Source organism: Bos mutus, chromosome 25, assembly GCF_027580195.1.
Source record: "Bos mutus isolate GX-2022 chromosome 25, NWIPB_WYAK_1.1, whole genome shotgun sequence".
Classification (NCBI taxonomy): Eukaryota; Metazoa; Chordata; class Mammalia; order Artiodactyla; family Bovidae; genus Bos; species Bos mutus.
The window spans coordinates 363752-377847 of record NC_091641.1 but is presented as its reverse complement, the minus strand read 5'-3'; the positions used below and the strand labels follow the sequence as shown (position 1 = coordinate 377847).

At 51.9% G+C, this 14096-nt stretch overlaps 1 protein-coding gene across 1 annotated transcript; it reads right to left on the bottom strand.

Moving 5' to 3' along the window:
- Window positions 1–159: 159 nt before the first annotated feature.
- Window positions 160–1451, bottom strand: PPP1R35 (protein phosphatase 1 regulatory subunit 35). The gene is made up of 4 exons (XM_070362138.1): window positions 1081–1451; window positions 749–1001; window positions 532–668; window positions 160–419 (listed from the first exon to the last, which is right to left on the bottom strand). The coding sequence occupies exons 1-4, from the start codon at window positions 1315–1317 to the stop codon at window positions 246–248; spliced, it is 801 nt and encodes a 266-aa protein (XP_070218239.1). The 5' UTR covers window positions 1318–1451; the 3' UTR covers window positions 160–245.
- Window positions 1452–14096: the final 12645 nt, after the last annotated feature.

Here is a 14096-nt window from a genome sequence, read left to right as displayed (position 1 = left end):
AGGGGAAGGCACTTTTAGGACCAGAGTTGGACACGACTTAGCAAGAACCTGCCTGCTCTGCTTCTCATCACTACCAAGTTTCTTTAAAAGGGGGCCAAAACGACTTTCTGACCGCTTCCAACCTGAGTCTTGACCCCATGTTAAGGCTCCCAAAAAGAGTCCCATTTATTAGCAAAACCACTTTATTCTGATAAATAGTTTCAACACCAAAAAATACGAACTAGCAATCCAGGGAGACCCCCGGTCTACGCCTCCCATCGCCTCAGTGTCCGATGCATAAGGAAGGTATCTTCTGAAGGACGGGGCCGGAGTTGAAGCCGGAGCGGGGGCAGACCTTCCAGGGTCAGGTGTGGAGATTCATAAAATAATGTTTCCGGATCACACAATATGGTCATGTCTGGCCCTGGGCCAGGTGGCTCCTGTTGGAGCACAAACAAGGTTGTACTCGGGAAGGGGAACTGAATCCCTGGCCTTTGGGGGCGGGGAGTGGAGTGGGGGGGGGTGGTAGGGGAGACAGCCCAGGTGCCTCACCTTTGGAGGTGGGGCGCGGGCCTGCGGCGGCAGGAGCGCCAGTTTCTCCCTCAGCGCGGCGTTCAGAACCTGTTCCTCCGGCACCTGCAGACTCACCAGATCTCGGAAGAGCCGCTTGGAGCGCGGCACGTTCAGCCCTGAGACCGCATGAGGGGCGGAGGTGAGCGGCGCCGCGCACCCCCGCTCCCGCGCCCGGCCGGCCGCCTGCCCCCCTCACCCTCGGTCACGCTCTCCTCCAGGCCGCAGCGGGTCTGAAATGACTTTCTCAGCTGTTCTTCCACGGCCTTCGCGGCATCGAACTGGCCCCCGGCTGCGGCCCTCGCGGCCTGCAGCTCGAGGCTCAGGGCCAGGCTACTCTGCTGCACCGGCGCCCCCAAGTCCTGAGGCGCCTCGGGCTTCTCGCTCGATGAGGCGGCGGCCGGCGGCGGCTCGGACCGGACCGGGGAAGGCGGCGCCAGGAGGAAGCGGACCTGGGAGCAGAGAACCGGGCGGTGAAGGGGTGAGCCGGGGGTCGTCAGCGAGCTGGCGGCCAAGCTTTCCCCAGCTCACCTGCCGCCCCTTGCGGGCCCCGCCCCGCCGGTCCGCCCGCCCCTTCCGCCGTCCCGGGCTGCAGTTGCGCCGTCCGCGTCCGGGACTCTCGGACCGTGGGCTCAGGCTCAGGTCCAGGCCGGGCTCCGGCACCGGGGCTCCGGGCTCCGGAGCGCGGGGTTCTGGGGGTGGCCCTGGGACCGCCACGGCCTCTCCCTCTTCCACCGATTCCAGCTGTGACCCGTTATAGACCATCATCTTCCGGCGTCTGTAGGGGTGCGGGGTTGCTGGGGGCTAAGGGTCACGGAACCGCCACCTCTTCTCCCCCGCCCTCTCAGACGCCGCTACCGGAAACCGTCAGCCCCTACCCAAGGGGGCGGGAAGACCAACTCCTAGCCCGCCCTATTGGTGCGCCTAAGCGTCATTTCCGTTGTCTCCTCCCTCGCCTCTCGAAGGGCTTCCGCCTGCACCACCTCGCCCCGCCCCCCAGGCCAGGGTTTTAGAGCGCAAACCCGCGGAAGCCCTACGGGTCCACTTTAGGACCATTTCCATTTTGAAACGAGCTACAGCCTCCTCGCCCTGTCCAGTCGTCACCACCGGGCTTCTGCTCGAATCCGGACTGTGTCAGTCCTCCCTGCCAGGGCACTAACTGGGACATCTTTAATTAACGGCCCAGCGCCCTTGCACTGGACCTCCCTACTCCGTGCCTCCACGGCATCTCTGGGTGTTCCATCGCCTCCCTACTCTGACCAGACCCAGTGTGAGTGAGGGCGTGGCTCGCTGACTCCAGCCAGGGTCCTTCCTAGGTGGTGGCCTGGGTGAATGGCCCTTTGTGACTTTTTCCTTTTCGAAAGCCCGCTAAAATATTCATCTATAAATTGAAAGAGACACGTATACCCCAATGTTCATCACAGCACTGTTTACAATAGCCAGGACATGGAAGCAACCTAGATGTCCATCAGCAGACGAATGGATAAGCAAGCTGTGGTACATAAACACAATGGAATATTACTCAGCTATTAAAAAGAATGCATTTGAATCAGTTCTAATGAAGTGGATGAAACGAGCTTATCATACAGAGCGAAGTAAGTCAGAAAGAAAAACACCAGTACAGTATATTAACACATATATATGGAATTTAGCGGAGAAGGCAATGGCACCCCACTCCAGTACTCTTGCCTGGAAAATCCCATGGATGGAGGAGCCTGGTAGGCTGTAGTCCATGGGGTCGCTAAGAGTTGGACATGACTGAGCGACTTTTCACTTTTCACTTTCATGCATTGGAGAAGGAAATGGCAACCCACTCCAGTGTTCTTGCCTGGAGAATTCCAGGCGCGGGGGAGCCTAGTGGGCTTCCGTCGATGGGGTCGCACAGAGTTGGACACGACTGAAGCAACTTAGCAGCATGGAATTTAGACAGATGATAACGATGACCCTATATGCGAGAAAGCGAAAGAGACAGAGATAAAGAACGGACTTTTGGACTCTGTGGGAGAAGGCGAGGGTGGGATGATTTGAGAGAATAGCATTGAAACATGTATATTACCATATATGAAATAGATTGTCAGTTCAGGTTCGGTGCATGAGACAGGGGCTTAGGGCTGGTGCACTGAGATGACCCTGAGGGATGGGATGGGGAGGGAGGTGGGAGGAGGGTTCAGGATGGGGAATACATGTACACTCATGATTCATGTCAATGTATGGCAAAAACCACTACAATATTGTAAAGTAATTAGCCTCCAATTAAAATAAATATTTTTTAAAAATATTCATCTATATAAAAAATAAAGATCTATGTTGAGTACCATTTTTTAAAAAAAGGCTTGGGGGATTTACCCTGGACCTCTGGACTGCGGGGCAGAAGATGGGAGCTCTCACCTCCTTCCCTCATGTTCTTTGAGGCAGACCCTTTCAGTTCTCTGAGCCTCTATTTCTTCTTGGGTAAAAGTAGTTTGCGTTCAAGACTTTTGAGGCTCTCCCAAAATGGGTTAACAGTCAACAGAAATGTTTGTGTACCATTTTTAAATTTGTTTTCCCATTCATTGTCTTCCCAAGAAATGCTGTGGAAGATCAGATAGAATGGATAGTTACCCATATTTTACAAAAGTTTTCAAGGATCTCAATAGGGAAACTAAAAGGATTTCCAGCTAAAGTCAGGAATAAGAAATTATGCCCATTCCCTCTACTGAAGATCTTCCTCCACTTATGAGGGGGTTATGTTGAGATAAATATGTCGAAAATGCATATATTACACCTAAGCTACTGACCATCATAGCTTAGCCTAGCCTACCTTAAATGTGCTCAGAACACTGACAGGATGAATTTCTGTTGTTGCAGGTCACCAAGTCGGTGGCAATTTGTTACTGCAGCCCCGGAAAACTAATACAACTGAAGAAAAGGTCTGGGCTGCACCTCAGGCTCAGACCACCATCCCCCAGGATCTCATCCACACCTTAGAGCATCTCCATTCCTAGGGGGCTAGGATTGGAGGCTCTATGGTGGGAAAGATTTGGCCATGAAGGATCATCCTTCCTTTGAGGGCTTCTCCAGGCCCCAGAGCACTGCCAAGGAAAACCAGGCCCAAGGCAAGAGGAGAAAGCCTAGGTGGTGGGAGACAAGAGGAGTGTTGGAGGCACTGGGGAGGGAAGCCTGGTACTGGGATCACAGAGGAATAACTGTGGGTGCCTCTGTGGGGAGAAGGAAGCAGGAGCCATGACAGTCCAGATGGAGAGGTGGCCATGGGGAGGCGTGCTGTGTGCAGAGGCTGACAGGGAAGGTTATGTCTAGCCATGCCCATCCAGAGGCCCCCAAGATCTTAACGTTTTGAGTATGACCACCTAGCTGGTCACCAATCATACTCAACAAGTGTCACGTTGTCATGCAACCCAGAAGGGTACTCAAGAAACAGAGGCCTTAGCATTTAGGTTTCCTAAAACCTAAGCTGCTAGAGAGCCCTAGGAATCAGGACCCAGCCCCCTCCCCAAAGGTTATTCCCCCCACACACACACAGTGCCAGTCCTGCAACCTGAGAAAACCCCTCAACGCCCAGTACATTTCCTGCTGGCACCCCAGACTGAAGAAACACTGTTTACTTTGGCAACAAAGGGTTGAGGCTGGGTTGGTTCCTGGCTGAAGGCATAGAGGGGGCTGCAGGCAGGGACTGGGTAGTCCAGCAGGAAGTGAACTTGGGGAAGAAAGAGGCCTTTGACGCCAGTGACCAGTGTGCTGTGACTACAGCACTCAGACCACCTCCACAGTCCCAGGTCCAAAGTCTGCTCCTGGGGGACAGGGAGAGGAGTAGGAAGGACTCACATCCCATAAAGGACTGGGCCAGGGGCCAGAGGTCAGAGAATCCCACCACCCCCTAGCCCAGCAACACTCCCTTTCTCCTCTTTGGGCTTAAGTCTCATCTGTAAAATGGGGGGTTGGGGGGATGGTGAAGACTATACTAGTTTATCTCTGAGCAGCTTCTGTTTCAGACAATATCCCCCAATATCATACACACACCCCTTATTTCAGTCCTTTGCCACCACCCTGGGGCTAGTCCCCTCTCCTTGGCCTCTCTTGCAGCCAGCCCCTTCCTCTCTCCTACCCAGGATTCCTACTCTCCCCAGGACTCCAGCATCCACCCTCTTCCCCCAAGGTGGCCTCCCCATCCAGCCCCCTCCAACCTCACTCCCAGCAGCAGCAGCTCAGGCTAACCGGGTAGAGAGCGCATGCCCACACCAGCCAGGTCTACCAGACACAGCAGGAAGCAGCAGGTGTCCTGATACAGCTCAGAAGTGGCAGGTCTTGGGGCATGCTGGATGTTGAAGATCAGCTGCTCCTTGGCAGGAATGAAAGCCCTAGCAGCATAAATTGGGTGCAATGAGAGCTTAAGAAGTGGAAGAGGTCAGATCCTCCGCCAGCAACAAGTTCTGTGCCAGGGAGAGGAAGAAACGTGGGGAGATGGCTGCAGGGACAGCAGGCCAGCCCCGAAGCCTGCTTTGTGCAAATGAGAAAACCCTGTCCCTTCCTCAAAGTTCTTTACTGCTCTAAAGGTTCTACATATTGGTGGACTGTGGAGTTGTGCAGCATACAACCTGCACAGTGGCAAGGGGTGACCGTGAGGGATGGAGGAGGAAGCTCAGAGAGGTGGTGAAAGCAGTGGTCTGTGATAAGGGCACTTGCCTGGCAGACCTGCTTTCCCTCCAGTGTCACTAACTGGAAACATGCAGGAGGTACTGAACCCCTCTAAGCCACCACTTACTGATTTGGAAAATGGGGAGGATGCTTCTAGGGCGACTTGACGTTCCCTTAGGATTAAATAAAGCGACGCAAAGCTCGCTTGACAAGTGCCTCAATGGTGGTGAACCTGGCAATAGTAACCGGACACGGAGAGCTGACAAGAAGTAGAGAGAGGCCGACTGTTCCTGGATCCACGGACATGGTTTCACTAGCTTGTTGAGGAGCTGTTTTAAGTAGAAATTAACTGTCCTGTAAAACCTGTGTCGCCAGTGGCCCGTGTCACCATGGCTGAGCCTGAGTATTTAAGGGTACGGGGTAGAAGCTCCTCCATAATCCTCCATCGGCTAAGGCCGTCGGGGTTGGCGGTTGGGGTTGGGGGGCAGACAGGCCCTCGGTCCAGGCTCAGGGGTTCACGAAGGTAGGCCTTCCTGTTCGCGGACACCGCCATGAAACCCCACCCCCGCCGCCATCCCTGCCAGAAGGCAGGGAACTCAATCCAGAGGCCCAGGAAGGCGCGGCCAGAGGGCGACGGCGGCGCCGCGGGGATAACGGCGTCTGCGCACCGCAGCGCCTCCTGGAGCTCAGGACCGCGGGGTGGCCGGCAGTCCAGTGCGCTCCGGCTCCACCGCCGCCCCTCTGTCGCCCCCTTCTCCCCTCACCCCCGCAAGACCCCACCCAGCGCTTGGTTCCCTCTGGCCAGGCCTCTTCCCACCCACACCCACCGAACTAGAACGCCTGTCCGACCAGACCCCGGGCGGAGGTGGGAGAGACCCCGCCTTCCTGAGCCACGCCCCTTTCGGACGGAGCGTCGCCCTCTCTTAGGGTGACGTAAGAGTTGGGCAGGTGTTCACGTAGGGCACGACCTTCCCTCATTGGACACTCCTCCTCCCCATTCCACAGTGACTTCAGGGTAAAGTCCAGATTCCTCCCTTCTCCAGCTAGAAATCCCCCTTCTCTACCCGTGGGGAGCCCTCAGCTCCGCAGGCTGGAGCCGGCTATGTCCCGAACCGCTTTCCGTGATCTTCCCTCAGGGCAGCCTCTGGTGCAAGGTCCCCCATCAAACTCATCTCAGGTTAAAATATAGATTCCCAGGTCCCACCTTAACCCTTGGCTTTGAGGCCAGGAATGTGAACTTTTAACAAGCTTCCAGGTGGTTCTGATGTCTCCTAGGCTTCAGAATCTGAATGTTGACATTCCCATTCAAATGGCAGGAGTTCTCAAACTTCAGCAGGCTTGTTAAAACAGGTTGCTGGGCTCCACCCTCAGGGTTTCTGATTTCCAGAGGTCTGGAGTGTAGGGTCTGAGAGTTTGCATTTCTACCTTTCCCTGGGGATGCTGAGGTTGCTGGTCTAGGACCACACTCGAGTACCACTTCTTTAATAATACATTCTGGAGAAGAGTTTCCACCTGTTGTTGATTCACTGGGTACCAAGCCCTTGTGCAAGGCACTCACATTCATGCAGCTGTGTGAAATAAATATTTACCATATTCTCAGGATAAGGAAAGTGAGACTCAGACAAGTTAACTCAGTTGCTCGAGGTCACATAGATAGGAAGGGCAGGTTCAGAACCAGGTCTTTCTGAATCCAAAGTCTCGACTGGCCAGGCCTCCTGTGCACTGCTAGTTATCCCTTCCCAGGGGCTTGTTCTGTCTCTAGACGTCAACCAGGCACTCTCTGAAGCCTGAGAGGTGCAGGATGGGGGGAGGGGGGAGCTTTGTAGCCCCTCTCCCACACTGGCTTGAGTTCAAGGTACTGGCTTTTCTGGGAACCAGTACTCTGCTGGGTACCAGCTTTTCTTCCCAAAGAGTTCATAAAGAGAGACTAGAGAAGCCCGTTCCTCATGTGGTCCTGATCTCAGACGGTAAAGAATCCGCCTGCAATGCAGGAGACATGGGTTTGATTCCTCAGTTGGGAAGATTTCCTGGAGAAGGGAATGGCAACCAACTCCAGTATTCTTGCCTGAGAAATTCATGGACAGAGGAGCCTGGCAGGCTATAGTCCATGCAGTTGAAAAGAGTCAGACATGACTGAGCGACTTTCACCTGACCCCTCCTTCCTTCACTGTCCCTCACTTTGGAGTGGAAGTTCCCCTGACTTCTCTCTGATTGGCTCCAGGGTCTCCTGGATGACCTTCAGGGACTAGGAGAAGGAAAGACATTTGGGTGCTGCAGGAAGGGCAGGAGAGAGGCCGGGCCACTGGGTCCGCAGAGGAGAAAGGAGAGGTGGTGCCACACAGGTGCTCGGGCACCTGGTCAGTGCTGCCTGAAGATTTTGCCCAGGCAAGCCCCCTGAGGAAGCCTGTCCTTGGGGGCAAGGACACAGAGGTCGAGTCACAGCTGCTGACAGGGTAGAGAGGTGAGCAGCACATCTCAGTGGGGCCTCAGGTGAAGGGCGGGGTGGTGAGGAAAATAACAAATCTAGGTGGGCTGTTAGGGATGAGGAGTCCCTTCCAGACTTCCTACTCCCATCTACATCAGACCTGGGTTTATCCCTTGTCACTCCCTAACCCCCACTTCTATGGAGTGGGCCAGAGATTGGGGGTCAGCAGCTCGCTCAGGACACTGCTCATTCTCCTCTGTCTCTTCCTCGAAGCCCCCAGCTTTCTGCTTCTCCTCACTGGCTCCTGGGTCATAACCATTCCCTTGGGGAGGGGAGCACAGCCTGGAAAGGGAGTACAGTTGAGAAGCCAGAGACAGGACCCGGGAGGGAGGGAGTCTGAACTCACTGGGTGGGCAGGCTAGGACGCAGTGGGGATGTCCTTCCCGCCTGAGTCTTCCTTCCCTCCCCCAAACATTACTGCCCTGCGCACCCAGATGAGCCCTGGTACATGGCCCTGAACAAAGCCCAGGGCATGGGGGTGGGGGGATGGCGGGGATTCAGGGAAGGTACCTCTCTCTGAGGTAGACAGGAAATCTGAAGGAGAAATGAGAGCAAGCCAGTGAAGAATGTGTCGGAACCACTTTCAAAGCAGAACAGTCAGCATTTGCAAGAGGAAATAAACTGAGACTAGTCAAGCACAGCGGAAGTGACCGCAAGGGACACCTGGAGAGTTGAGGCCAGGCAGGAGGGCAGGCGTCTTGGCCAGACACTGAAGTTTGGATTTCATCCTAAATGCTACAGGATGCCTTGAGAAGATCTTAAATGGAGTGATGATACGCTCTGAGTTACACTAAAATCTCTAACCCCATAAACTTAAAAAAATATATATCTGCATTGTTAAAAAAAAAAATAACCTCAGCCCTGTTGGAATGGCTATAATCAAAAATCAAGAAATAACAAGTGTTGCCCATGAAATGACAGCTACAGACTGGGAGATTATATTTGCAAATGACATCTTCAACAAAGTATTTTATATATACATATATATATATATATTACATATAAAGTATTACAGATATATATGTATGTATATGTATATTGCAGGAGATGGCATAGATCACAGAGATCATAAAGAAAGCAAGGAAATTCCAGAAAAACATATACTTCTGTTTCACTGACTACACTAAAGCCTTTGACTGTGTGGATCACAACAAACTGTGAAAAATTCTTAAAAAGATGGGACCTGAAAAAAATGTCAGCGGATTGCATTAATGTCAGTTTCTTGGTGGTGATACTGTACTATAGTCGTGCAAGATGTTACCACTGGGGGGAACTGGATGAAGGGTATACAAGAGTTCCATTATTTTTGACGATTGCATATCAGTCCAGATTATTTCAAAATAAAAAGTAAAAACAAAAATGGAGGACTGTGTTAAAATATGTGTAACTCATATCATAAAGGGCTGATGTCCCTCACATATAAAATTTCCAGATAAATAATAATAAAACCAAACATGTATACAACATATAATATGTAGCAAAGACTGTTCTATTTTTGATGCATTAATTCATTAAATTCTCACATTACGGATTTCCCTACTGGTGCAGTGGCTAAGACTCTGCACTCCCAAGGCAGAGGCCCAGGTTTGAAACCTAGTCTGGGTGCTAGATCCTGCACTCCACAACTAAGAGTTGGCATGCTGCAACTAAAAAGAAAAACAAAAGATCCCAAGCCTGTGCTCTGGAGCCTGCAAGCCACAACTAATGAGCCCATGTGCCCTAACTATGGCTTTCCTGGTGGCTAAGCGGTAAAGAACCTACCTGCCCATGCAGAAGACGTAAGAGACGCGGATTCAATCCCTGGGTCAGGAAGATCTCCTGCAGAAGGGAATGGCAATCCAGTCCAGTATTCTTGCCTGGAGAATCCCATGGACAGAGGAGTCTGGCAGGTTGCAGTCCACAGGGCCACACAGAGTCAGACACAACTGAAATGACTTAGCACGCACGCACACCCCAACTATTGAAGCCCGCATACCCTAGAGCCCCTGCTCTGCAACAAGAAAAGCCACTGCAATGAGAAGCTGGCCCTCTGCAACTAGAGAGTAGCCCCTGCTGTGCGCAACTAGAGAAAAGCTCCCTCAGCAACAAAGACCCATCACAGCCAAAACTAAAGTAAACAAATAAAATTATTAAAAAAAAAATAGGACCCAGACCATTACTTATTAAAAAAAATCCTCAACTAAATATTAGCAAGTCAAATCCAGCAATAAACATAATGCCCCTCAATCAAGTGGGGTTTATTCTGTGAAAGCAAGAGTGGTTCAAAAATCAGTTAATGTAATTTGCCACACTAAAAGGCTGAAGAAAGAAAATCACTTAATGATATAAATAGATGCAGAAAAACCTTGACAAAACATCTACCATGACAAAACTTCCAGCCACCTAGGAGTAAAAATCAACTCCTTCAAGCTGCTCAAAGGCGTCTGCAAAAAAGCTATAGTCCATGGGGTCGCTAAGAGTCGGACACGGCTGAGCGACTTCACTTTCACTGTTCACTTTCGTGCTTTGGAGAAGGAAATGGCAACCCACTCCAGTGTTCTTGCCTGGAGAATCTCAGGGACGGGGGAGCCTGGTGGGCTGCTGTCCATGGCGTCGCACAGAGTCGGACACGACTGAAGCGACTTAGCAGCAGCAGCAGCAGCAACATCATATTTAATGATGAAAAACTGAGCACCTGGCCCCTACAAAAGGAAAAGGCAAGATGTCTGCTCCACCACCCTGCTTCAATGTTATACTGAAAGTCTTAGCGTAAAATGGCAAGATAAGGAAATAAAAGGCATACAGATCAGAAGAAAACTAAAAGATCCCACATGCTGCAACTAAGACCCAGCACAGCCAAATAAATAAATATTTTTTAAAATTCTTGTTCTAAAAAAAAAAATTCTTCCCATATCATCTTAATTTTATAGGTGAGGCAGCTAAGGCACAGACAGGTTAAGCAACTTGCCCAAGGCCATAGAGCTAGTAAGTGGCAGAGCCAGCATTCAAAACCCAGCAGTCTGGTTCCAGAATACAAACTCAAACTCTGCAGGTCTCTAGCAAAGACCCACAACCCAGTGGAAGAATTGTCAGGGCGTATAAACAGTAAAGGAAAAGCAAGTGGGTCTTCAACTTAGAGGAGAGAAATCAGAGAAGAGAGGTGTAGACCTCCCTGCACCCAGGGAACCAACCTTGCCCAGCTAGGGCAAGCCCAGCTCAGGCCACACCTCATTACACAAGGCACAGACTCCTCCCTCAACACGAAAAGACCAAGCCCCGCCTTCTGAAACCTTCCCCTTTACAGCCACCTGCTCCAGGAGGCACTGAGGGAAAGGGAGACAGGCAGAACGCCAAGCCTGAGCTTTAACGGGGAGATAGACACAGCATCCCAGGTGAGACAGGTGTGGGGTGTGGGGGCTCAGCTTCTGAAACAAGGAAGATGGAGACAGGAAGGGGACAGCCCCCAACTTGGAGATCTTCCAGGCCGCCTACCCAGTCCTCTGGACTGACCCAGTAAGCAGAAAGGCAGCTCTAGGAAGGAGTGGACAGCACTGGCAAACTGACTCAGCATGAAGCCATCACCAGGAACGCCTGCTCCCAGGCCTGCTGCCCTCCTGGCCCCATGCAAAAGCTCCAGCCCTCTGGGTCCCACAGGTGACCCCTCCCCTCCCCCTCCCCCCTCAAGTCCTGGTGGATCATGGGCATAGTTGGGGGGCGGGCAGACCAAGGAAGCTAGCCCCATGACAGTCCTAGAGACTAACATCTCATTTGACTGGTGACTTCTTCCCTCGGGTAGAGGTTAGAGAATGCCAACCCTGCCATCCTATTACCTTCTCCTCTAGTGAATCGAAGTCCTGCCACTCATGAGAGGAGAATGAGAACAAGTTAAAATATAACTACAGAGACCCACAGTATGCACGGGCACATGCTCGTGTGTACTTACAGCTGCACACACACCCAGCCTGCCCGTCTCAGGCCCAGGCCTTCATGCCTGTTCCCAGCCCATGGTGTGGCTCAGGCAGGGCTGGCTCTCCTCCCTGCCTTGGGGCTCAAATACATAAATGAACGAGGCTGAAGGGGAGGGAAGGACAGGGGTAGCAAGAAGATCTGAGGTCCAGGGCTGAGGCTCTGTCTCTGGGTTCAAAGGCTTAAACCGAGAATATTTTACTGTCAACTCTCCCCGTTGAACTTTGAACTGTTAGGAAGCAGAGCTGAAGGAGTTGAAGGCACCACGTGTCGCCAACTCTGAAGAGTTTACAGTGGATAAAGGGACCCCCTGGAAGCTGGCAGGGAGCTGAACAATGAGTCAGTTCAACCCATCATTCTATTTCAAGAGCCTGAGGCCCAAGAAGGTAGAGGGACTCAGTAGAGTCCCGTAGCAAAGAGGCAGCAATACTGAGACGAGGACCAAGGTCTCTCTCTTTTTTTCTAAATTAATTTATTTGGCTGCACCATGGGGCAACAGGGGATGAGATGGTTGGATAGCATCATCAACTCAATGGACATGAGTTTGAGCAAACTCTGGGAGATAGTGAAGCACAGGGAAGCCTGGCATGCTGCAGTCCATGGAGTCCCAGAGTCAGACACGACTGAGCAACTGAACACCAAAGGTCTTGGCTGCGGAAAGCAGGTTCTTCACTGGGGCGTGTGAGCTCTTAGTTGGGGCATGCAGGATCTAGTTCCCTAACCAGGAATAGAACTGGGCCTCCTGCATTGAGAGTATGACGTCTTAACTGCTGGACCATCAGGGAGGTCCCAGGACCAAGGTCTCTTGACTCTTGCTCAAGTGCTCTTCCTGCTACTCACTGCACAGGGCATTCTTTGCCACTTCCAAAAGTAGTGCTCCCTCCACCAGAGGGCTGTTTGCAAAGTGCTTCCCTCGATCTAGGTGAAGATCTACTTTCTGGTTCATCCATCCCTGTTTTAGGCCACGGAGACAGTAATCATAAACTGTAGATCGTAGCCAATAGCATCATAATAGCAGGTGACATTTATTGAGCCCTTGTGGCGTGCCGGTCATCTCCCTGACCCTCGTGACAGACCTATGACAACAGCACTACTGCCGTGCCCACTTCACAAATGAGGAAAGCGAGGCTCAGGGAAGTTAACCAACTTACTCAAGGTTGCACATCCAGGAAGTGTTCATGTAAACCACTTCCCATGCTCTGAACTACTGCATTCCCCCGCTGCCACCCTAGTACACTGGTAAACAAATCAATACGATAATTTCGGATACTGATAAGTACCGTGAAAAAAAAACCATGGTGAGAGTTAGAGGACGACCTTGACAGTGGCTCTCCCCTGATTTCTAGATTGGGTGTGGTCAGGGAAAGAGTCCACGAAGATGTAGCCACATCTGTACCGAGTACAGAGGTGTAAGGAGCCCACAAGGCCAGGATCTGAGAGAAGGGCATTGTAAACAAAGGGGACAGTTTGGGCTTCTTCCCAAGGGTGATGGGAAGCCACTGGAGAATTTAAGTAGGGGAGTGACATGTTTTGCTGTGTAATGAGTAGATTATAGGGGGAATCCCAGGGAAGAAAAGATCCAACAATTTCAGGAAGTCTGAGGGTGAAGGGAGGAGGGGAGATGGGGCAGAAGTGGGAATAGAGCAGGGGTATCTGGGACCAGCACTCTCCTTTGCTCCCCACACTTCCAGGGCGCCCCCTCTCTAATAGGATGGGTTGTAGTTCACTCACTCAGTCATGGCTGACTCTTTGTGACCCCATCGACTGCAGCATGCCAGGCTACCCTGCCCTTCACTGTCTCCCGGAATTTGCTCAAACTCATGTCCATTGAGTCAATGATGCCATCATATCAATCTCATAGGGTTTTAAAAATAAAGACGCTTGGTCCCCATTGGGGCCATCCATAGCCCTACCACTGCTGCCTCATGGAGTCTAACAGCCTGGGGAAGGTGAAATGCCTGGGGTCTGATGGGGACAAGAAGGCAAGGTGTCCAAGGTGGGATTTTTCTTTTTGTGGCCATGCCACACAGCACGCAGGATCTTAGTCCCCAACCAGGGACTGAACCCACACCCTTTGCAATAGAAGCTCGGAGACTTAACCACTGGACCACAGGGAAGTCCCTTTTTCTTCTTTCTTTTCTTTGACCAACGTGAGATTTTTGCTCAAGACTCTCACCAAGAGGTAGATTTCTCCAGGGGTCACACTGCTACCCACTGTTCTCCACAGGAAAGGGCTGAGTGGGTAGAATCCCACCCCCCACCCCCAACACAAATCTCCACCCCAGGAGATCCTGTATGCCTTCCCTCGAGTTGAGGACTTCTTCCTCACATCCCAACATGGGCCTTCTCCATGGTTCTGGGCTGGATTACTTGGGGTGGGAAGGAAGGAGGCCGCCTGAGTGCACTGAGACACCGAGGAAAAGTCAGTTCCATGGACTTTCCCCCTCCATCCCACCTCCTTTCTCTCCCATAAGTCTCCTGCCTC